General features: G+C 50.4%; 1 protein-coding gene across 5 annotated transcripts in view; it reads right to left on the bottom strand.

Moving 5' to 3' along the window:
* Positions 1-24,677, bottom strand: part of BCAS3 (breast carcinoma amplified sequence 3) — a 591,772-nt gene that overhangs the window by 18,906 nt on the left and 548,189 nt on the right. For 4 of the 5 annotated variants that reach the window (XM_010861585.1, XM_010861586.1, XM_010861583.1 and 1 more), the window contains one exon: positions 4,874-5,041. In XM_010861585.1, the coding sequence (XP_010859887.1) occupies positions 4,874-5,041 (168 nt within the window). Of the gene's footprint in view, positions 1-4,867; positions 5,042-24,677 lie in introns of all 5 variants that reach the window. The other variant, XM_010861584.1, reaches the window with a different exon arrangement.

Genomic DNA, 24,677 nt, shown 5'->3' with positions numbered 1-24,677 from the left:
TGGATATATGGAAACATGGGTAGGGGACTGGATGATGGGCTTGGAGATCAGGAGAGAAAGCCAACCTGGAGGCGCTTTGGAAATCATCGGTTTATGGATAGTAACTGAGGCCACGGAAGCGGAGGAGATGGCCCTGGATGGATGGAGGGAGGGGAGAAAGGATTGAGATAGTGCCTTGAGATATGGATTTAAGGCTGACAGAGGAACAAAACTCAGGGAAAGGATGGAGAATTAGCTGGAGGCAGAAGAAACCAGGGGCATGCGGGGAGGCAGGAACCACAGGGAGCTCACTCCAACATCACTGGGCCTGGCTCCCCAGGCCACCTCTGGGGCAACATGGGTACTCAGGCGGGACTCTGGGGTGGATGGGCGTTGTGGCTGCGCAGGCTGTGGGCAGGGGCTGCTCCTCCTCTGGACAGGAGGAAAGGGGGTTTTCAGGGTCTGGGTGCAGGAGGCCAAGGGATTTCTCAAATGCTGACCACTCTCTTCTGAGTGGGAGAGACAAGCTGGTGGGTAAGAGATTTGAGGGGAACAGGCAATCTGAAATAGTGTCCATCAAGAAGGAAAGAGACCGATTTCAAGATGGTGGATGGATGGAGCCCAGGTACCATACTGAATAAAGAGCAGACTAATTCATACTCAATAAACAGCAGTAACATGGGGAAAATAATAAAATACAAACTCTCAGAGGACCAGAGACATGGAGACTCTCTAAGGGAAAGAAAACAGGCTGGAAGCCACAGCAGTAAAGCAGGGGCTACAGCGAAGCTGCTAACATCCAGGTTAAGTGCAGGATCCCATCCACCCAGCAGTTCCTGCACATCTGCCACATGCCAGACACCATTCTAGGCACTGGTGTCTCCTGTGAAAGACGAGTGCAAACTGAGAATCGGGAAAAAATGCAGAAAGACTGCCTGGGCTCACTGGGGAGTAGAGACCGCACACTGGCAGAGGGGCACCGACCCATCTGAATAATTCACGACTTTTCTTCAGCCACCTAAGTGTACAGGCAGAGTTGGCCTGACCTAAATTTTGCTTTGCTGAATGGGGAGATGTGATGATATTAGAGAGAAAGCAATTTAGTCAGTTATTTTTGAGCTGGACTTGCAAATCCCACATGTGATCTAATTATTCATAGACTACTTGGTCAGCAGCCAACCTGGAGGACAGAGCCAACACCTGCCTCAGAGTTAACCATGTTTTAAAATGGATCTTCTCTGACTTTTATATGCATGGTGAAAGTGAAAGTGTTAGTCGCTCAGTCGTGTCTGGCTCTTTGTGACTTCATGGACTGTAGCCCGCCAGGCTCCTCTGCCCATGGGATTCTCCAGCCAAGAATACCGGAGTGGGTTGCCATTTCCTTCTCCAGGGCATCTTTCCCAACCAGGGAACAAACCCGGGTCTCCCGCATTCCAGGCAGACTTCGCTGTCTGAGCTACCAGGGAAGCCCCATGCACAGAGATCTTGTCCAACTGCAGGTGCTGAGTCAGCAGGGTTCGGTGGGGCCTGAGAGTCTGCATTTCTAATCAGCTTCCGGATAGAGATGTTGCTGCTGGTTCACATACCACTCTTGGAAGAGTAAGGTTTTGACAGGCTTTGCTTTACTTTGGGGGAGAGCTGGTTTGCACTACGGTGCAGCTTACCAGTGGAATGCTGGAGCTGGCTGACTGTTACACTTTCAGGAATTCTGCTCGATGACTGACATCGTGTTGACAGCCTGAAACTGGCTGTAATGGGAGCTTCTATGCTATGGAAATGCCCAAATGCTATGAATCAGGACTTTCCTGCTTCCCTTTGCAGAGCTGGCTGTTAAACACTTACTAGCACATCACTGGCTGAATCTGTATAACAGTGAAACATGGATACAGGGGACTTCGGCGTCAGGGGTCATGAAAGCATGTGCCATTCACACCTTGATAAAGAGGCCACCTGTCCCGGATGTACACTCAACAAAGAACCTGCTGGAGGCATTACAGGAACCGATCGTCTCTGCCGCCTCAGAGTAACCAACAGAGGTAGACGCCTGGGTCACCCTATCCTCCACCCAGAGAAGCAGGTTGTGGAAAGAGACAGGGACCAGGAGGCTCCTTGAGCAAAGGGTGACTTGCAGGAAATTCTCACCCACATCACACTGTACTTCCCTGGCTATCCCTGGGCAGCAGGCCGACTCTGCTGTGAGTGTGTCAGCCTGCCCTTTCTAGGACCCACGGCTGCACTGCTAGGCTGATACTTTATCTGGAGTTGCGAAATGTGAAGACTGAATCTCAACAAAGGCAGAGGGGAACAGGTTAACTTCCACGATATCTGCTTTACATAGTGACCTTTAAAATCAAGGCAGAGATGGGACTTCCCCAGCGGTCCAGTGGTTAAGACTTCACGTTCTAACGCAGAGGGTGAGGGGTTCAATCCCTGGTCAGGGAGCTGGGATCCCACATATCTCAAGGCCAAATACCAAAATACAGAAGAGAAGCAGTGTTATAACAAATTCAATAAGGACATAAAAAATGGTCATCAAAAATAAAAAAATCTTAAAAAATAAAAAACCAAGGCAGAGTTTTATATATATATATATAAAATACACACACACACACACACACGTCAAAGTAAACCAAATGAATCCCATTTGGTGACAGTTTGGGGAGGAAAATGAAATCCCTCAGCTCTCAAAGGGCGTCTCCTATTTTCTGACCTGTGGGTCAGGCAGTTTTAATTTCCTCTCTCCCTCTCTCTCTTTTTTTAATTTCATGAACCCGCTTAAGGCCACAAAGACTCCTGAATCCCTCAGCTGTCCGGCAGATGAACTGCTGCCAGCTTCTCTCAGGTTACTAATGGTCCGTGCCAGGCTGAAGTTCCCCAGCCCGGCCTAAGCGCGCCTTCCCGTCTGCTGGATGATACGGCTGGGCTCTCCCGGGCTTCGGAGGAAGGCGGCTGGGAGGAGGGCCGACCCTGAGCCGCTCTGGCCCTGGAAGAGCGGCTCCTGGGCATGTGTCACACTGGCCCTGCTGGTGTGAGCGGTGCTGGACGGGGCCCCAGGGGTACAGGGGAAAGCTGGGCTGCAAGTGAGGCTCATGAAGGGAAAAGCTTTTCTTCCTGTAGGCCAGCTTCTGAGCAAAATGGGGTTAGTAAGTGTTAGTCCCCCAGTCGTGTCTGACTCTGCGATTCCATGGACAGTAGCCCGCCAGGCTCCTCTGCCCATGGGATTCTCCAGGCAAGAATATTGGAATGGGTAGTGATTCCCTCTTCCAGGGGATCTTCCCAACCCAGGGATCAAACCCAGGTCTCCTGCACTGCGGGCATATCCTTTACCATCTGAGCCACCAGGGAAGCCACACGGGTTCAAGTCCCCTGATAATGGCTCTGCTCTTCATCTCCAGGTCCAGGTGGGAGAACAATGGTGTGATGACCTGCCATTCACAAGTTGGAGGGTTTTACAAGGAGGGCTGAGAGGTGGTGTGCCTGTGTGTGTGGGATTCAAGGCTAGAACACGGTTGGTTGCAGCTTCCAAGGCCTGCATCTTCCTTTCCAGGGAAGAAGGAGGCATGGAGCAGGGGGAGGCGGGGCTGGTCCTCAGAGACGGCGGTCTCCCGTGGCTGGATAAGGCACCTCTCCATCTCTAGCCAACTCCCTCTCTTGCTATTCTGTTCGTTTGCCAATTATCACATGAGCGCTATGGGCAGGCATGAAGCTAATGCTGTGGAGATAGAGTTGAGGACAATATGTCTCTATCCTCTTAGGACAGAAACAGAGGAACTGAATGGGATGGGAAAGAAGAGAGGGAAAACTTAACCGCTAAACCCAAATATCTAAAAGGCCTAGAGGTTCCACAGGGAATCGGGACTGCGTCATAGTGTTAGGCATTCTGAGTTCTGCCAAAAATGCTTTGACTCTGTCTTGCTGGTCCTGCTTCCTGTCCAGGCGTGTCCGTTTCTCCTCCCTGGGCTCCTCTCTCCAAGGAGGCGCATGGAGTGGGGACGAGCGGTTCACGGTGAAGGACAACAGGCTTGAGAGGAGTCAGGCAGGCAAGAGCAGGAAGACCTGCAGCCAGGATCTGAGGATCTGTGCTCCATCCCCTGGTGACCTCAGAACACCGAGAAGACACCTGTCGGGTGGTCTTCCTCGGACATAAACACTGAGCTAGAGCCCTCACTCACAACACAGATGTCTAGGAGGAGCTTTTGAAAAAAGGAGAGGCAGGCTGGATTGTAATTCTGTAGAGATGGAAGGGTTATGGCTTTCCTAAGTGCATATGTGTGTGTGTGTGTGTGTGTGTGTGTGCTTACAGCTGCTTGCCTGGGGCAGGGCTCACCCAATCATCTAAGGATGCAAGAAACTGCCCTAGTCCCCAACCGCTGGACTCAGTGGCAGACAACAGTACCAAGGCCAAAGGCAGCATAAGAAAGAGCTGTCTGGCCGGGGTGGGGTGTGGTCACACCAAGCCTGTCTGCTTCATCCTTGCCCCTCGGGGCTTGCAGGACCCACCGACACTCGCCAATCTCTAAAGCCTGCAGCAGGGCAGAGGCAGGCGCGCTGCCTTAGCGTTCGTCGCCCAAGGGCTGCTGAAACCTTAGTGGGCAAGGCGGTCCCTTTCCCTGGAGAAGGCTGTCCTTCAGGGCACCGCCTGTACAGCACAGTGGCAGAACCACAGCAAGTCTGTAGGCAGCAGCCCATGCAGCAGGGGTCGGTTCCATAGGAACTCCCCTCTGCACTGGGTTTCCCAATACCAGAGCTTCCAGAATGGATGGCAACCAGAGTGTTAACTAGGGAAACACGGTGGGTTAAGACAAACACACGCACCCTCTCCCAGCAGAGAAGCCCCACACTCACAGGCGCCGCTCACGACCAAGTCAGGCTAGGAGTGCGAGCCCACCTTTACCTGTTCCGGGTCCCACCACGTCCCGGCTCGGGGACTCAGCCATGGCGTCGGCCAGCCGCTCCCGCAGGCCCTCCTCGGTGTGCTCCATGGAGGCCATGTGCCGCAGCCCAAAGCCCTCTGGCCAGCTCCCGCACACCTCCAGCAGGGTCACGCTCCGGTCGAAGGTACCTGCAGCACACACGGGGACATCCGACCTGAGTCACCTTGCAGAGAGGGCAGGCTGTGCTCGCCGCTGGCCCACCGCCACCTCCCCGCCCCCGCCCGGGGCCTGTTTCAGCCCTTCCCGAGGCCGGAGGAAGGAACACCATGAAACATGGATGCACGGGGCAGAACGAGACGGCTCATGCCACCAGCTCAGGGCATGGAGATTTCCACGATGTGGGGTTAGTAGTTTTTGAACTGTTTTCGTTTTTCCTATTGAGTGGCCTGTAAGATCTTTATTCCCTGACTGGGGATCGAACCTGGGCCCTCAGCAGTGAAAACATAAAAAAGAGTCCTAACCACTGAACTGCTAGGGAATTCCTTGAACTGTTTTCAGAGGATCTATAGGGTTCCCCTGAAGTCTTCAGGGACTACTTCAGGCTGGAGGTCAAGGGCAGCGGAATTCTTGCCCAGGTTCAAGCAAAACTACCCTACTTGACTCTGTTAATGCAACAGGGCTTCCCCTAAAGTTTCATTTTTAAAAGGGCTTACCGAGTTCACATTTAAAAAAAAAAAACAATGCTTTCAAAGCCACTATAGCCTCTAATCTGTACCAAACGTCCTCGTCTCACATCTGAAGCTCAGAAAAGTTATGTCCCAAGATCCAACAGCAGGTTTGTGGGCCGGTTTGGTTCAAGGACTTGGATACCCTGACAGTTCGGTCTACACCTCATTCTCCTCCACTGCACAGACTTCCCCAGGACATGCGCATCACTGGGGCACCATCTGGGGGGGCGGCAGCAGGAGGGCTGGGTGACAGCATCTTCTACAAAGACCTTTCCTCCATCGGAAGCTGCACCCCAGTTCCAAAGAGTACACAGCGCTCTGCTGAACGCCAAGCTTAGACTTTACATGCAAGATCACTTCAAAGGCTACCTTTAAATGATTCGACTTTATTATACAGCAAGTCTTCTGTGAAGCTTATTTCAGCCGCTCTCTCTTGGAAGGAGATTACAATCATGCTCTGTTACTTTAAGCACATACCCTTTCCCCAGTGATTAGGTAATGAATCCACCACATTTATTGGGCTTGGTTCCTGCCAGCACCAGGAAGATGGGGAAAAAATGCAAATGCCAATGTTTCCCCAAGTTAAAAGTACACCAACACACACTCTTTTTATCGGGCCTTGCTTCTCCTCTTTGATCAGCCGTCAGAAACTATCTTCCCTCGGCAGTCTGGACTGGGCAGCGTCAGCACACACTCTCTGCCAATGACAGGTGGTAATAGAGAGGGTGCGAGCCCCAGCCCCGGCAGGCGGCCCTGCCTCTGATAACGGCCCAAGCATCGAGGTGATAACCATTCGTAAACACTCCGACAGCCGGTGACTCCATACATCAGCAAAGAGGGCCAGATAATCCTGGGCTCTCCTGACCAGACAAAGGCCCTTGGCCAGTCCGCTGGGATTTCTATGTGTGGCTGGGGTCACTTTTGGCTCCTGAATGTCATCAGCCAAGTTTGGCTTTGATTTATCTCTTGCCTAGTTGGAGGGTGGATTCCTGGTGCCGGAGGAATGGGCAGCGTCTATAAATGTATCTCCCCAGGAAGAGGCCCACCTGGGGCGGGGGTTGCTGAGGATCAGCTTGCTGGGTGGCACCTGGGAACAGGGACCTGCCCCGCACCACATCCTCTCTCCATCGGGCAGGGTCAGGTGATGGGCCTGGAGTGCTCAGAGTGTCAGCCCCCCAAGAGGCCTGGGCTGTGCTCATCCTGCCCTGGAGCCCACATTCAGTATCAGCATCAACCATGACTCAAAGGTGCCCAGTCCCCAAGGACACGCAAGGACTGATGACACCCAGCGGACTGGCGATTCTACTGTCCACTCACTAAGTGGGGAGAGGCAGGTCCGTGCATGTCCCTTTTCCATTTCTGAAGTGGAGCTAGTAACACTTTGCCCTGTGTCGAAGGAGGGGAGAGATTAAGTGCGGTTCCTGCCAGCTCTCCTCCAGCACTGCCCCACTCTTAGTTGACAAGATCAAGAGCTACACCACCACTGTTTCCCTGAAGGGTCTGCCTGGGACGTCTATGCCTAGTAATTTACAGAAGAGGAGATTAACAATAATACACGTGCACACTCCTCTGCCCTGTGCACTCAGGGCTGAGGCAGCAGCTTCTTCTTCTTTTTTTAATGGAGAGAGATGTCCCAGAGCCAGGGAAAGGAAAGAGAATCATCGCTCCTTTTCTCACTTTGCAAGAGCACAGTGCCTGCCTTGAGAAAGGTGCTCAGTTAAGGTTTGTATGGACTGTGTTCGGAAGTCAGGGCAGGTAAGCTGAGAGCAGGACCGGGAGGAATATCAGAAGCCAAATCAGGAAGACAACAAAACAGCCGTGACAGAGGGTCAAGGCCAGAGGAGTCTGTAATATTTTAAGGGACAAAGTGACAGGATACAGGAGAAAAAGATCAGGAGTTAGTGTTATAGTGGAGAATGGAAGCAGAGATACAGGCTCCAACACAGAGGAGCTGTGTGTGTACTGGCTCTGGGCAAGCCAATTATCTTTCTGGGCCTCTGACTCCTCATCCATAAAAGTGGAAAACCAATACAGTCTCACAGGGGTGTTGCAGGGTGTGTGTTAGATAAATGGCATATGGTGAGCTCTCTGCACATAAGGGGTATGCGCGTGTATATGTGAATAACAAGTCTGCACCATGGGAAGCATCATCATAGATGGTGACTATCACGACGATTCTGAGAGGCACAACAGGCACCACTCCGGCATATGGAAGAGGAGCTGAAAGCTCAGAGAGATTCAGGGAGGCTCAGGGTCTCCGAGTGACAGATCTGGAACACAGGCTGCTGGTCCTTAGCTAGCTCATTCTATCAGCTGCATCTGCCCTGGAGAACTGTTCTAGGGAGAAATCACCCCTGTCTTTCTTAACTTGTTCTGGGAACTCCTGTCACCTTCATCCATGGCCTTTTAAACATGCTTCCCATTCCCAACCTGCCCAAGTTTCTCAGAGTATCATGATTAAAGCTATAACAAACCTAGACAGTGTATTAAAAAGTAGAGACATCACTTTGCTGACAAAGGTCCGTCTAGTCAAAGCTATGGTTTTCCCAGTAGTCATGTACAGATGTGAGTGTTGGACGATAAAGAAGGCTGAGCGCCTTGAATTGACTCCTTCAAACTGTGGTGCTGGAGAAGACTCTTGAGTCCCTTAGACTTCAAGGAGATCAAACCAGTCAATCCTAAAGGAAATTGACCCTGAATATTCATTGGGAGGACTGATGCTGAAGCTGAAGCTCCAATACTTTGGCCACTTGATAGGAAGAGCCAACTCACTGGAAAAGACCCTGATGCTGGGACAGATTGAGGGCAGGAGGAGAAGGGGACGACAGAGGATGAGATGGTTGGATAGCATCATCGATTCAATGGAGATGAGTTTGAGCAAACTCTGGGAGATGGTGAAGGTCAGGGAGGCCTGACATGCTGCAGTCCATGGGGTGGGTCACAAAGAATCAGACACGACTGAGCGACTGAACAACAAACAAATCACGATTATGCTGAGGAGCCATCCTGTCTGTTGAATGGCACACAGGAGAAAAGAAAAATTGACAGGAGATCCAGTCTGCTCTCTCTCAGCAGGGGCGCTGTGAGGAAGCAGCGGGTGGGAGGCTGGGGATACAAAAGGGAAGTGAAGTATCAGTCACTCAGCCGTGTCTGACTCTTTGTGACCCCATGGACTGTAGCCCTCCAGGCGCCTCTGTCCATGGAATTTTTCAGGCAAGAATACTGGAGTGGGAAGCCATTTCCTTCTCCAGAGGATCTTCCCAACCCAGGTCTCCCACATTGCAGGCAGATTCTTTACCAGCTGAGCTACCAGGGATCCCCTACCCATGCAAGTGTTCAGCAAAGGAGCACCCAATCATTTCTACTGTCCTGAGAGGCCACGGAGAGGATGTACTTAGTGGGTGAGGAGGAGTCCCAGAGAGGCTCAGCAATGCCCCTTCCTGCCCATCCTTCCACCCTTTCAGTGCAGATGAGGGCAGCAAAGGAGTTCACGAGGTCTCCTCATCCTGGAGCGAGAGAAGGGCTGCAGGTGTGTGCGTGCGTCAGCAGGCGCTGGGGTGAGAGGCCAAGCCCTGGGGAGAGTGAGGTCACCTCTGGGCTCTTAAGCAACTGCATATCTTGTCAGCGTGGTCAACGCTGCCATCATTCATCTGGCCAGCCCACAGACACTCCATCAGATGGGCTGGCCCTTCGAGCCCCATTACAGGGGGGAAGGGTCAGTTTCAAGGGGGGAGAAGACACTTAGCACAGGCTGCTTGCAAAGCACAAAATGCACATACTTAGCAACTCAGATCTTTAGCTGAAGCAACCCTCTGCTGTTTACCAAGCCCTCTCACGTTGATTATTTTGGTGAACTCACACATTCATTAAATATGGATTAGTGTCCACTGTGATATGAGTCAAGCACTGTGCTGAGGGGTGGGGATACAAAGCGAGCCAAAAAAAAAAAAAAAGGCCCACAAAGCTCGGGGAAGCAGCTGTGATCACCATTTCACAGATGTGCATTTTACTGAGACTGAGAGTGGTGAGACAACTGAAGGTCACTGGTCCTGAGAGTGACAGTTTTCCCTGATACTTCCTGGGAGCCCCTTCCATCAGGCCCACCTCCCACCCTACTCTTCCTGGAATATTTCTAAGATTCAGTTTAAGTCCCATTGGCGCAACAAAATCTTGTTATAATGATAATCGAAATCAGGAGCACTCTTCCACAAAGTTTGATTGTCTACAAAGTTCTTTACCTGTTGGGGTGAAGCTGGTGAAAGAGATAAACTTACCACCCCCCCAAGTGTGTGTGTTGGCAAACAGGAAATGATACAGGCCATTCTGGGGTACTGACGGATGCCCCTGTAGCCCATCCTCAGATTCCCAGGTTAATGAGCTCGGTTTCATGGCGTCTTTCCCACGCTACCTGACACGATTCACACGATCTGCCCTTCAACCTAGTTTAGAAGCTGCTTGAGGGCATGGATTCCTCCAGAAGCCACAAGTCTGTAATAAACACTGGGCTTTGTGTATTGCGCTTGCTCAGAACATGTTTATTGACTGATTACAACCATCTGAGAAATTTGACAGTCACTCTGGAGTCAATATACCCTTTGGGCGTATTGTCCCAGAGGTTATACCTCTCGGGCCAGCATGGTGAGGGGAGAGATGGAGGTAGGCAGAAAAAGAAGCTAAAATTAGAGGAAGGAAAAAGCTAAGTAAGTGAGCAGAAAATGCTGCAATATCAGTTCCTACCGTCTTCTGTGCACTTATTTTAGAGCCCAGATTCTGGGAACTGGAGGAACCAAAACAATCTGCCTTGGATGGTAACAGAGAGTCAGGCTCGTACAGGTGAGCCACCTGAATCCTTCATCCCGACTGGGCATCCTGTGTTACACTGTCTCCCCAGAGGAGAAACAGGTCAGGTTCTGGGGTTTCACACGTCCATTAAAGGCCTGCCAATGACAGCTGGTGAGCCAGCAAGGTCCTGGGGAGGCTGGGGGCACATGTGCTCTTTTGTGCACCACTGTCGAGGGGCAGGGAAGACCAGTGGGTGAGGCAGCATGGGGGAGCTGGGATGTCCTCGGAGCTGATACTGTCTAATCACACCCTCGCTATTTAGGAGACCGTGGCTCAGCCTCCGCTTTGGACTTTCATGAGACCCTGCTGATCTGATTTCCAGCCACCGGGGAGGCCTGGTACCAAGAGTAAACTTGTCATTAAACAATGCTCTTCAAGGCACAAGCCCTCGGGATGAGAGCGTGTGATGATCATGACACCCATGATAACTCAGAGATGATCCCAGGCATGATGAGACCAGCTACTGGAGAGTCTCCCAGCCTGCTCTCCAAACTGAGCTCCAGACTGGTGCTTTCTCTACACGACAGGTGCTCTCACATAAGCATGGGGTGCGGATATTAGCTTCCTGGCTATTAGGTGTGGCCGCAGGCACGTTTCACTATGTCAGCATGCGCTATGCCGTGGCTAACAGACATGGGGAAGGGAGGCTGAGGGCAGAGGAGGACCCCACCTGTCCTTCTCAATCCTCCAGGTCACTTCCAAGCTAGCTGTAACCCACATCCACCGACGGAGTACAGAGCAATCTTGTGGACTCAGATTATCGAATGTTCACCAAACTTGTGGCCGGGTACTACCTGTGTTCCACAGTCATCCATTTGGCTGTGAGGCTCAGACTTGGGAGTTAAGTCATTTCTAAAGGCTCTACTTCTCCAGTTTAGAAGTGAACTTAGGAAGAGAAGGGAAAGGTACCAACAAAGCACAGAAACACCTAGGCTGATGCTGAAAGCCGGGGGTGCGTCCAGACGTGTCCTCACGGGCCCTCGGGGCCACGAGCAGGAAGGGACTATACACTGCTCATCAGAGGTCCGTGAACGGACAGCTGTGAGGGGCTAACATGTCAAAGGCACCTGACCCAGGGAAGAGGAGTTCAACAGTAACTGAGATACCAAGAATTTCTTTGTAATGTAAAATAGAGGGGTTAAAAGCAACGATACAAATGAACTTATTTACAAAACAGAAACAGACACACAGACTTGGAGAAGGAACTTGTGGTTGCCAGTGGGTAAGGGAGGTGGGAAGGGATGATTAGGAAGCTCGGGATGGACATGTACTCAATGCTATATTTGAAATGGATGGCCAACGAGGTCCTACAATATAGCACAGGGAACTCTGTTCAATGCTGTGTGGCAGTCTGCAGGGGAGGGGAGTTTGGGGGAGAACAGACACATGTATATGTATGGCTGAGTCCCTCTGCTGTCCACCTGAAACTATCACAACATTGTTAATCTGCTATACTCCAATACAAAATAAAAAGCTTTAAAATAAACAGATAAATACATTAGTGAATAGGAAAAAAAAATAGTCATTCTGACAACTACTTGCCCAACTGCAATGTTTGATCACAACTCATACTTTAAAATATAGATGACAAATCCAGACATCCAGGCTGTAACTGGAATTCTCCCATTGGCTTTTCTACTTACTCTAGGCCTTAGCTTCCCCACTTACCACATGGAGAATAAACGAGTGACCCTCATTTAAGGGGTCTGCTAATATCTTCAATGTAATTCATAGTAATGCATTAACAGAGTAATGGTGAAATGATGTTTGAGGTGCCTAGGGTATCCAAGGGCACCAAATTTCATTTTCTGTGAAAAAGTGAAAGTCACTCAGTTGTGTCCAACTCTGCGACCCCATGGACTATACAGTCCATGGAATTCTCCAGGCCAGAATACTGAAGTGGGTAGCCTATCCCTTTTCTAGCAGATCTTCCTAACCCAGGAATTGAACTGGGGTCTCCTGCACTGCAGGTGGATTCTTTACCAGCTCAGCTACCAGGGAAGCCCTCATTTTCTGTGAACCAGTTCCATTAATCAAACAACCACCCCTGTAAAGCAGTCTTGCCTGGAAGAAGCAACGAAGGATTCTCCCACGGAAACTTCGGTGGGAGTGCAATGCTGCCAACACCTTGATTTTGAACTTCTGGTCCCAGAAATATGAAAGAATAAATTTCTGTTGTTTTAACTCACCAAATTTGTAGTAATTTGTTATGGCAGACTTAGGATAATAATACACCTATAAAACAGGGAAATGAATATCTGCCTTCCAGGGCTGTCATGAGCATCTGACCAGGTAGGACACGAAAGGCCTTCCCTGGTGGTCCAGAGGTTAGAATCCGCCTGCCAAAGTAGGGGACATGGGTTCGATCCTTGGTCCTGGTTGATCCCACATGCCAAGAAGCAACTAAGCTTCTGAGCAATATCACTATTGAGCCTGTGCTCTAGAGCCTGAGAGCTGTAACAGAAGCCACTGGATGAGAAACCTGTATACCACCAGGAGAGAAAGCCTGAGCAATGAAGACCCAGTGCGGCCAGAAATAAATAAATGTGGACAGTACATGAAAGAGTGCTTTGCGTAACTGCACAGGGCCACCGGGCCACTCCAACACAGCGGACGACCTGGAAGCTATGTGAGCAGCTCTTTGGAAGGATGGTGGGATCTGTGAAATGCTTAGAAAGTGAGTGGGGGCCCTTATAAGCCAGAAGACAAGCAGCTTGAGGAAGATACTGGGTGGGGAGGGGAAAACAGCCATATCAGCTCCTAGTCTGGTCAACTCCATCATGAAACTGAAGTGCATCCATGTCATTACGTAGCCAGAGCCTTTGATGGGGAGTCACAGCATCTACACGGCTGTGTGTCCCCGCTTCTCTGAGGATGCCTGCAGGGGGCACAGGAGAGCAGGACAGGTGGCCTCTTAGCTTCAAGGTCAGGTCCTTCACATCCTCTGATCTCATCTGAGGGTCGGGATAGGATGCTTCATCATCCTAAATTCTTTAATGGATAAACAGGATTGTAGTCAACATGGATAAGGATGAACTGAGACAGACTGTTGCTAGTGGGAATACTGGGCTTCCCTGGTGGCTCAGTGGTAAAGAATCTGCCTGCCAATGCAGGAGACACGGTTCGATCCCTGGGTCGGGACGATCATGTGGAAAAGGAAATGGCAACCCGCTCCAGTATTCTTGCTTGGGAAAGCCCACGGGCAGAGGAGCCTGGCTGGCTACAGCCCATAGGGTCGCAAAGAGTCAGATATGACTTACTGACTAAACAACAACAACAAAATGGGAACACGATAGATAGAAACCATCTAAAGGGCAATGTGGCAATATGTATAAAGAGCCTTTTAAAAACATGCTGAACTACTGACCTGGGGATGCTACTGCCATAAACCTAACCCAAGTAAATAAGATGCCAACAACCTTCATGCATACAGATGCTCACTGCCACGTTAAAAATAGAGGATTTGTTAGTAAACTATGTTTCATTGCAGCCGAAGAATACTAGGTAGTCTTGAAAAATGATGTTTATAATAGTAGAAATTCTGTAAGAGATGATGCTAAATGATTTGAGATCAACAGATACACACTACTAGAAATAAAACGTAGACAACAAGACCTACTGTAGAGCACAGGGAACTCTATTCAGTATCTTATAAAAACCTACAGTGGAAAAGACTCTGAAAAAGAGTATACAACACACATATCTGAATCACCTTGCTGTACACCTGAAACACTGTAAATCAACTGTAATTCATTGTTCTTACAAAAGTAACACAGGGGCTTCCCTGGCAGTCCACCTAGCAATGCAGGCGACATGCGTTCGATCCCTGGTCAGGAAGCTAAGACCTCACATCCCTTGGGGCAACGAAGCCCGAGTGCCACTTCTACCGAAGCCTGCATGCTCTGGAGTCTGAACTCTGCAACAGGAGAAGCCCCGGAGCTGCGACGAGAGAAAGCCCACGTGCAACAGACACCCAACGCAGCCTATAAACAAATACTATACTTTAAAAAGTAAAACAAAACCGTATAGTAAGTACTACCGAACAACGTAAAGAAATAAAAAAAAAACCCACTTTACATGATTCATGTAAAGTGTTATTAACCGTGGTTGCCTCTGGGCAGTTGGGTTATATGGGACTCTTCTGTTACTTTATGCCTTTTCTATATGCTTCTTATAACTTCCATGATCAGCATAAAACAAGCCCACAAATACTAGGAAAAAACTGAGAAAACAATGCCCTTGGCAGGAGCACTCGTGCTGGGACCCGGATGGGGAGCCTGAGAAACGCACGGGACGGGAAGCCCGCTGGGCTGGCTCCCGAGCCCTGTGCTTGGTTCCGCGGGGGCACCTGAGCCTGCAGCCCGCCGCCCACACGCGGCTTCTCTCCCAGCGGCCTGGCTGGCTGCACGCGATGTTGACCCATCCTTGTGTACCTCCGGCATGTTTCTTATTAACTCGTATCAGGAATGTGCACCAACCTGCGTGTGACAAATGCCAAACAACACCTCTGTACCAATTTCATACATCAGATCAGAGAGGGCCAGTGGAGCGCCCTGGAAGGAGTTGGTTTTTACATCGAGTTCCTCTACCTGTCACTTTCGTTCCCACCCTGCCCTGCCCCCCAATCCTTTGGATGAAGAGGACGCAGCTTCCTAGGAGACACCCTTTCGTGTCTGCCAAGGAAGGTTCAATCACCTCACACATCATCAAGAGGTCACCGAGTAGGGCCCTCCTGCCTTTTGTCTGGGAGAAGGGTTCAGTCATCTCAGGAAGGAGAATTTCCACTGGCTTCACACTCGGACCAGACCTGGGGGTGCCTCCAACAGCAGAGCTTTCCGAGTCAGGCTGACACTCGCATTTCCCAGACAGGATCTCAGAGACCCTCTCTTCCTCTGCTTTAAATGAGGCACAGTCGAGATTCATCCCCTTCCAGGTGGGAAGAGAAGAATCATTTTGCAGCTCGACAGCAATGAAAATATTCCCTCAGGATGCTTGGGTCACTTCTGAGGGTGGAGAGAAAGCTCACACACAGCCTAGTGTCATGGGACTCTTATGGCAAGGCTCGGAATACACTGCAGGACCAACGGTATCCTGAGAAACCTAGCAACTCCTTGAACGGAAAAACTTCACGTCACTGTATCTCTCAAGAAAAGCATGCAAACTAGGTTTTCTAGGACTGTCCTGACTCCATATAATTAGTTTTGTGATCAGATATCAGGAAAGGGAAGAGAATAAATATTTGTTGAGTGTCTATTTTGTCTGAGATCAGCCACTTCACATGGATGAGACATCGCTCCAACAAGTCTAAGAGGTTGGTGCTAATATTCCCATTTTAAAGATCAAGAAACTGAGGCAGTGGGAAGTAACTTTTTGCCAAGGTGACAATATCAAAGGTACAGTCAGGATTCTGATTCTTCCTCCAACGTCTGTACTTTCCTCATGAAAATCCAGGCTGAATTTTGATTTTAAAAACGTGGCCGCAGGAACAAGAAGGGTATTTTCAGTGGAGTCTGTCTTCCTATTCCAGAATTTTAAAGGGGTTCTTGAAAATGAGCTGTAGTGGGGGTGGGGGAAACAACCCCACTAAAATCCTGTGTTTGTCTTAAAAGAGATTACAGTGGTCCACAAAGAAGCCGAATTTGAGGCTCTCAACTGAGAACTTTGAAGTCGGAACCTGGGGCTAAGACATCCTCTATTTTTATTAATTAAAGATGATGTTTCAAAACCATCAGATTTATCAAGACTGGATTTCAGATAAATGCACAGGCAAGCATGGCTTGTCCTTTGGGTCATTTTTGCTCCTCCCTGAGGATCTGTATTTCCTCACACGAGACTTCTCTGCGTCCTGGGCTGGCTTGAGGTGGATGGAGGCCCAGCTTTGCAAGCCTGGGTCCTGCTAACCTCAGGGCTTTTCAAAGGCCGGGGAGGGATGGGTGTGTGCAGTGGGTCCTACCACCATCTGCTCTTGGAAGCAGAGGTAAAGAACCCGCTGCCAGTGCAGGAGGCATAAGAGACACGGGTTCGATCCCTGGGTCGGGAAGATCCCCTGGGGGAGGGCATGGCAACCCACTCCAGCATTCCTGGCTGGAGAATTCCATGAACAGAGGATCTGGCAGGCTACAGTCCGTGGGGCTGCAACAAGTGGGACACGACTGAAGCACATATGCGCGCCCCGGGGCAGAGGCTGAGGGGAGAGGACGGGAGCCGCCCACCCCCACCCTGTACTGCAGGAGGCTCCTGAATGTGCCTGTGGGTCCTGGAGCTGACTGGTTCAACATCCTGGCCATTTTTTGCTTTGTTATTCTGGTAGTCACCGAAGTCTGCAGCCTTGAAAATGGTACCCCCAGCTCGGGCAACAGGCACTTTCATTAGGAATATGTGGTCAGCGTCTACCAATCTCCGCCACCAAGATCCACCAGCCCTCACTCCACAGGGTAAATGTGAACCAGATTTGCTGCTGCAGGCGTCTTGGGATGAAGCTCTGGGCCTGGCCTCCCATTCTGATGTGGGCTCGGTTATAGTACATGACAGGATCTCTACTTGCCAGGCCCTTGCAACAAAGCTGTTCAGCAAAGACTTGGCCTCGGGGCCTTAGAGGAGCAAGATGAGAAAAGCACTGTTTGGACAACACGGGACACCCACCCGAGCTGGGGTGGCTGGGGACGCCTTCCATCCGAGGTGGAGACGGGTGGTGGACAACTCACAGTGGAGAAGGGGTTGTGGGGGGGTGGTGTCTGAGCGCAGAAACAAAAGCAGGGATGTTTCTCAACTGGGGGCCATGAGTCAACTCCACGGAGTAGGAAGTCTCCCGTGAAGGATGAAACCCCATGTAATTTCACAGAATCATTGCCTATTTTCACACAATCATTTCACTTTGATTCTGAGATCATTCTGTAGTGTGTACTGTAGACAGGACAGACAGTGGTGACCCCATTTTACAGAGGAGCAAACTGTGGGTCAGGGTGGCTCGAGGACTTGCCTCAGTCACCGTGGTCTCTTGCTCACAGGGTGGCTATGGAGCCACCCATTCAGGTGGTCCGTGAACAGATCCGGACACGTCAGAAATATCACCGGGGCTGCCTGCGGTCGGCACAGAAGTGGGATCGAAGTGGGGACTGGTGAGCCACTCTGCCGGAAGCTTGGCTCGGGCTGTGCTGGGGTCCCCTGTCCTTGACTTCTGGCCTAATTTCCTGGCCTGGCGGCCCATGGGGGAGGAGGTAGAACTCTGCCTGGTATTGCTTGAATTTATCACAGAAGGGTGTGTTCAGGGCTTGTTCTGCATCTGAATCAGTGGGGTGCCTGGGAACTGTCATTTCCTGTCTTAACATGTCCAAGGATTTGTTCAGCCCTGGCCGGTGACCACGACTAGCAGCCCAGGCCTGGAGACCAAGGAGGACAGAGGGAGAAGTCGGGCAGCTGCAGGAACACACAGCGGGAAGCAATGCTGCTGCTGCTAAGTCGCTTCAGTTGTGTCCGACTCTGTGCGACCGCATAGACGGCAGCCCACCAGGCTCCTCCGTCCATGGGATTTTCCAGGCAAGAATACTGGAGTGGGGTGCCATTGCAGGGAGCAATGAGGCAGAGAAATCTGCACGGTGATGATAATCCCTTACATTCACACTGCCTTGCCCTTTACAAGGTGCTTTCACAGGCCTTTCCCCACCCTGATCACACAACACCCCCAGGCAGGAAGGCAAGGCTACTGTTACTAGTTTCCATTTCACAGCTGAGGGAAAGCGCAGAGAGCTGAGCGGGCGGCACAGAGGAGACTGGGGAACCACTGGCCTCTACATCTTCCATACTCAGAGTGTGGGCCCCCGACCAGGGGCAGCAGGAAGCCTGTCAGGAATGGAGGCTCTCAGGCCCCACCCGAGAGAGGAATTAACCAGCATCAGGGTTTAAGTCAGGCCCCCAGGGGATGCACAAACCGTGAAGCGGGAGGCTGACAGAGCTCCCTCACTGGCCCGGCCCTGTCTCCCCGCCATTCCTAGAGCCTGTCTGGGTCTAGCTACTCATTTCGAGACAAAGACCTCGAGGCCCAGGGAGGGGACGGGTTCCGGGCCCCGGGAGGAGCAGGAGCAGACAGAGCCTTGGTTGTGCAGGTCTGTCCCGGGCCCCTCGCATCCAGCGGATGCCCGAGGGCCGTCTCCCTTGCCTTTCTGCCCCCCGCCCCGCCCTACGCTTCTGCCCCCAGACCACCCTCAGCGGCCGGTCCCTCGGCCTCTCCCCTTGGTTCCAGTCTTGTGTTAAGTGTTGACACAAGTTCTAAGGCCCAGGGTTAACCCTCTATTAAAGCAAACAGAGAGGATAGTAGCTGTGCTCAGTCTAGGAGCCGAGTGGGAATGTGTGCGTGTGCACGTGTGTGTGTTGGCAGGTAGGATCGATGCTTGGATTGTCTCTGTCCACCCCCCTTGGGCCTTCCTGCCTCTAGGAGAAGGCTTGGGAACTCTTGCTTGCCTGCGAAGGAGGCTCTGCTCACACTCTGCAAAATACCTACTTCATTACTAAGTGTGAAAATGCCCCCCAAAGTGTGTTAATCTGGTTATGATTTCCCCTCCGCTCATTGGTCGCGCTGTGTGCCAAGTTTGGCGCCTGTGGGTAAAGCGATTCGTATGCTGTGGCTGGAGACTGGGGCCAGGATTCCCCCTCCTTTTCCTCCACTTCTGCTCCGCTGGGGCCAATCAGGATGTTATTCATTTCCCCAGTTGAGAAGCGAGTTCACAAAGGCCAGCAGAGCCTCCTCTGCCCCTTCCCTGTGTAAGCAACGCCAACCCCTCCCACGAGGAGGAAGCGACATATTTTGTTTCTGCTTCACTCACGCAAGGAGCAGGTTTACAGAGTCGGCCCAGAATGAGTGTGTTTGTTGAAACCTATCTTTTCATCTTTGGACTGAGGGTACACAGTGAATTAGAGGAACAGTAGGGTCATCATAAGGAGAGGGTGGCAGGGGGAAGTCAAGGCACCAAGAAGCCCTTAGGAGGGGGCTGGAGACCTCACGTCACCACGTCCGACAGACACGGCCTTGTCATCTCCCCTTGAGTCAGAGCTAACAGCTGAACGGGAAAATTAATTTCTCACTGTGCTTCATCTGAGTCTTAGAAGTGCCTTTAGGGTAGAAAAGTTACCAGAATAGCTTTCTCATGTGTCTTGGACTGTTAAGAAAAAAGTAAACAAATAAAAACCAAGCCATCTTTCTTATAGAAATACAATGAACTTGCAAACTCACCGCCATCCTCTTGGGCAAGTCGTTAATGAAGAGGTTTGGATATGAGCTCGATAATCTCCTAATGGGGGGGTGACTCTCTAGTTCTCAAGAGCCAAGATGGTGGGGTACCCCATGGACTGGGGAACCAGCCTTCCTCCTCCTCCCCCTGCCTGCGGTGTCTATCTTCAAGGCCCAATAGTAACCTGAACCCTCTGAATCTAGCTGCAATCTCTTCTCTTCGTTGAGTGCTTTGTATCTTATTTTTAAAACCACAGGGAGGGGCTTCCCTGGTGGTCCAGTAGTTGAGTCCACTGTGATGCAGGGGACACTGGTTCGACCCCTGGTCGGGGAAGATCCCACGTGCCAGGGAGCAACTAGGCCCCGTGCACCACAACTACTGAGCCCACGTGCTTCGACCACTGATGCTTAAGCGCCCTGGAGTCCGTGGTTCTCGATAAAGAAGCCACCCCAAAGAGAGAGTAGCCCCTACTCAACTAGAGAAAGCCTACTTGCAGCAATGAGACCAGGCACAGCCAAAAAATTACTAATAAATAAAAAACTAAAAGAAAAAAACACGGTGAGATGAGAGCAGGGGGCCAGACCCTTTGGGCAGTTATACGGTTATACGGTCACTGAACTCTGCTGGCAGAAAGAGCGTGTGGTTAAGCGTGGGATACTAGTGCAGGCTTTGGCTCTGGTCTGCTCTATGTGACTCTGGGCCTCCCTGGTGGCTCACTGGTAAAGAATCTTCCTGCGATGCAGGAGATGCAGGAGACAAAGGGTCCAGTCCCTGGGTCGGGAAGATCTCCTGGAGGAGGGCACGGCAACCCACTTCAGTATTCTCGGCTGGAGAATCCCACGGACAGAGGCGCCTACAGCCCACAGGGTCACACAGAGTCAGACCCAACTGAAGCGCCTTAGCACACACATACGTATGTGACTTTGTGCAGGTCCCTCAACCTCCAGGCACCTGAGTTTTCTCTGCTGGGAAAGAGGAATAATAATGCTAGTTATTATGGCTAGTTATTCATAATTTTCAAAATCATGTGAAGATTCAAATGACAAGGTATGAGACAGAACCTTAAAGACGATAATGCGTAATCGGCTTGCAAAGTACTGATTCTGCTTTCAGAAGTCAGATGGATGGCCTTAGGCTGGTGCTTTCACCACTTCCCTCCAGCTCCTCTGAGACATAAGGAGGATGTCTGAGCTGTGTGGCTTCCTGTGGTGTGGGAACATTCACATAGTTTAGCCGGGTCGCTCATTTCTAAACCAGGAATGTGAAAGTCACCCGTAACGTCTTTATTATAGCTTTCATGTTGCACAAGATCCCCCGCTGCTGCCCTCCAGGATCAAACGGGCTCACCCTGTAGTTGTCCTGATGTCCCAGAGATACCTGAGAGCCAGGAGCCTGCAGCACAGATCTTGCCACATAACAGGTGCCCAGTAAATGTTTATTAAATGAATGGATGAAATGACAAGGCTTAGTTATCTTTCCATCTGAAGTATGTATGTATCATGGGTCTGAAAGGGAGCTCCTAAAGGCATTTCTCAGCCACCCTCCTACCTCCAGGCAGCACCACCCTTCAATCTTTCTTTTTAAAATAACTCCAAAAAGGAGAGGTTCCTATGCTCCTTAGAGGGACACTCCTGAACCCTTGACTCAGTAGCCACATTCTGCCTGCAATATCAATCTAAGTATAATCAGTATCTCTATTTATGCTGGAAAGATCATATCCCAAGGCCAATCGTTTAGGAAAGATTATTTATCTTGGTTGCTTATTAAAGATGATGTTTGAATTTTATAGATTCATAACTTTATACACAGGGCATAGGCCCTCTAAACAGCTTCTATGCTTCATAAGAAATACCTATGGTAGGGACAGGGCTCCCCTGGTGCAGGAGATGTGGGTTTGATCCCTGAGTTGGGAAGATCCCCTGGAGAAGGAAATGGCAACCCATTCCAGTATTCTTGCCTGGGGAATCCCATGAACAGAAGAGCCTGGCAGGATGGGGTCACAAAGAGTCAGACATGACTTAGTGACTCAACAACAACAACAATGGTAGAATCGTCTATACATCCAACAATCTATACATTGCTGAGAATAGCTGTATTCAGCATATTTCATGGATCTCGCTGCTGAGTCAGTGAGTAGGGTTAGTCCCTAAGCCTGTAAGTGAATAGAGTCGGCTCCTGCAATGGCAGTAACTTCAAAACGTCTTCTTTGTCTACATGTGGTGTCTCTTCCAAACTTTTTTAATGGTCAGCTTTTTAACATATGGTGTTTTTTTTTTTTCAAATACTGGATTACATTCAGATCCATTATTGCACAAAGTGGAACCAGCAGTCAGACTGTCTACACCAGAGGGCAGTGAGGGTGTTCAAGTCTAAATGCTTTCAGAGAAGTGGTGCGGATCAATTATCTGTTTTAAATGCAGGATTTCCACTGGATTCCCGAATCCTCAGACAGTTGTTCAGAAATGCTCCTTCAGATCAGTGGGTTAGCACTTCCATTTCCACACATCTGAGGAGTCCCACCAGTCATAGCGGCTCCTGACTACAGGGATTCTTCAGAGCTTTAGGTCAGAGTCTGTGTGTAGGGTGGGGGCATGGTTGATAAATAGCGGGAAGAGTGCCCATGTTATATGATGGAAGAACCTCTGACCTGGAACATCATTCTCAGACTTCCCTAATAAGAAGAATCCCCAGGGTGCTTATTGTTACAAAAACCCCATTCTTAGGTCTGTCTCCAAGATGTTCCAATGCAGTGGAAAACAGATAGATTAGGAGACCCTGGGAGACGGTCTGATTCTTACCTGGGAAGCTTGGGAACCAATGCTCTAGAGAAGCCGGGGCTCAAATCTAGCCTTAAGAATCTCTCAAGATTGAAAAAGCAGGTGACTGTGCCCCGCACCTCGACCGTGGTAGCTCACTCACAGCCATGTGGCAGCTCACTCACAGCCACGCGGCAACTCAGATGCTATAAAGGAAAGCTGACTGCACGAAAGGGACCTTGCAGGCTTCTCGCATTCTCCCTGTTTCCTCTGATTTTCCTCCTTCCTCTCCGACCACCCCTCAAGCCTCTCCAAGGCCTTGCTCAGCTCCTTCTGCTCTTCAGATGTTGGTGCTTTTTCAGGGTTTCATCGTTAAGCCTCTTCTCTTCCTCTTCTGTGCACTGTGCCTGGGCGAGCTTATCAGCTCTCAGTCACAACTACCACAGACACATGACCAACTTCCAAACGGTGCTTCTGACTCTGTTCTCTCCTGGCCTCCAAAGCCACTTGCGTCAGACCGAACACATCCCCTGGGCACCTCCAAGTCACGTCCAAAACAAATCCATCACCTTACTGCTCTGGAACATGGCTTCCTTCTCTAGTTCCCAGACCAATGCCACACAGTCTTCTTGGTGGCCCCAGCCAAACCCCTCCTCATCCCATCCCCACAGTCAGCTGACCAGGAAGTTCTCTGGGTTTTACTTCTTAAACCTCTTTTATAAAATCAGTTAGTTAATTCATTTTTTTGGCCGCACTGTGTGGCTTGTGGGATCTTAGTTCCCTGACCGGGGATTGAACCTGGGCCCCAGCAATGAAAGCGCCAAGTCCTAACCACTGGACCACCAAGAGATTCCTTTCTTAAACCCTCCTGAATGTGTCCCCTGCTCCACAGCTACTGAGCTCAGGCTCTCATCAGGTCTCATGGGGAAACGTCAATGACTTGACACTGGTCTTCCTGCCTCTGTGTAGAGTTTCCCTTCTTTTAATTATTTTTAGTGCCGCTTTGTCTACGCTTTGTCTACAATACACATCTGAACATCTGCCTCACCAAGGCTTGGGATAAAGCCCAATCGCTCCAGCACCACTGGCCCCGGTCGCTCTTCACACTCTGTACCCCAGGCCCCCCGCCCGCTCCAGGCACTCCACCCTCTATACCTTGGAAGTTGCTGCTCCTGATGCCTGGACTGTTCTTCTCTAGTGCTAGTGCTAAGTCGCTTCAGTCATGTCCGACTCTTTGTGACCCATGGACTGGAGCCCTCCAGGCTCCTCTGTCCATGGGATTTTCCAGGCAAGAATACTGGAGTGGGTTGTCATGCACTCTTCCAGGGAATCTTCCTGACCCAGGGATCGAACCCCTGTCTCTTCTGCCTCCTGCATAGATGGGTTCTTTACCACTAGCGCCACCTGGGATGCCAAGTCCTGTTTACCCTGAAGACTCAGCTGATCTGAGGAGCTGCCAGCACTCCTCTTCCGGGTGAACTTAGGTCTTCCAACAGGCCCCCAGCACCCTGGGCTTCCCTTCCTCAGAGCCCCACGTGCAGTCACTTACAGCACACCCTTTTGGGGGTCTACTGGGGCTTCCCTGGTGGCTAAAGAGCCTCTTGATCAAAGTGAAAGAGGAGAGTGAAAAATTGGCTTAAAACTCAACATTCAGAAAACTAAGATCATGGCATCCGGTCCCATCACTTCATGGCAAATAGATGGGGAAACAATGGAAACAGTGATAGACTTTATTTTTTTGGCTCCAAAATCACTGCAGATGGTGACTGCAGCCATGAAATTAAAAGACGCTTGTTCTTTGGAAGAAAAGCTATGACCAACCTAGACAGCACATTAAAAAGCAGAGATGTCACTTTGCCAACAAAGGTCCCTCTAGTCAAGGCTATGGTTTTTCCTGTGGTCATGTATGGATGTGAGAGTTGGACTATAAAGAAAGCTGAGCTGAAGAATTGATGCTTTTGAACTGTGGTGTTGGAGAAGACTCTTGAGAGTCCCTTAGACTGCAAGGAGATCCGACCAGTCCATCCTAAAGGAAATCAGTCCTGAATATTCATTGGAAGGACTGATGCTGAAGCTGAAACTTCAATCCTTTGACCACCTGATGGGAAGAACTGACTCTTTGGAAAAGACCCTGATGCTGGGAAAGACTGAAGGCAGGAGAAGGGGGTGACCAATGATGGGATGGTTGGATGGCATCACTGACTCTATGGACATGAGTTTGAGTAAACTCCAGGAGACAGATGGTAAAGAATCTGCCTGCGATGCAGGAGTAAT

Source organism: Bison bison, unplaced genomic scaffold (assembly GCF_000754665.1).
Source record: "Bison bison bison isolate TAMUID 2011002044 unplaced genomic scaffold, Bison_UMD1.0 scf7180017864472, whole genome shotgun sequence".
Classification (NCBI taxonomy): Eukaryota; Metazoa; Chordata; class Mammalia; order Artiodactyla; family Bovidae; genus Bison; species Bison bison.
This window is presented reverse-complemented; position numbering and strand designations above follow the sequence as displayed.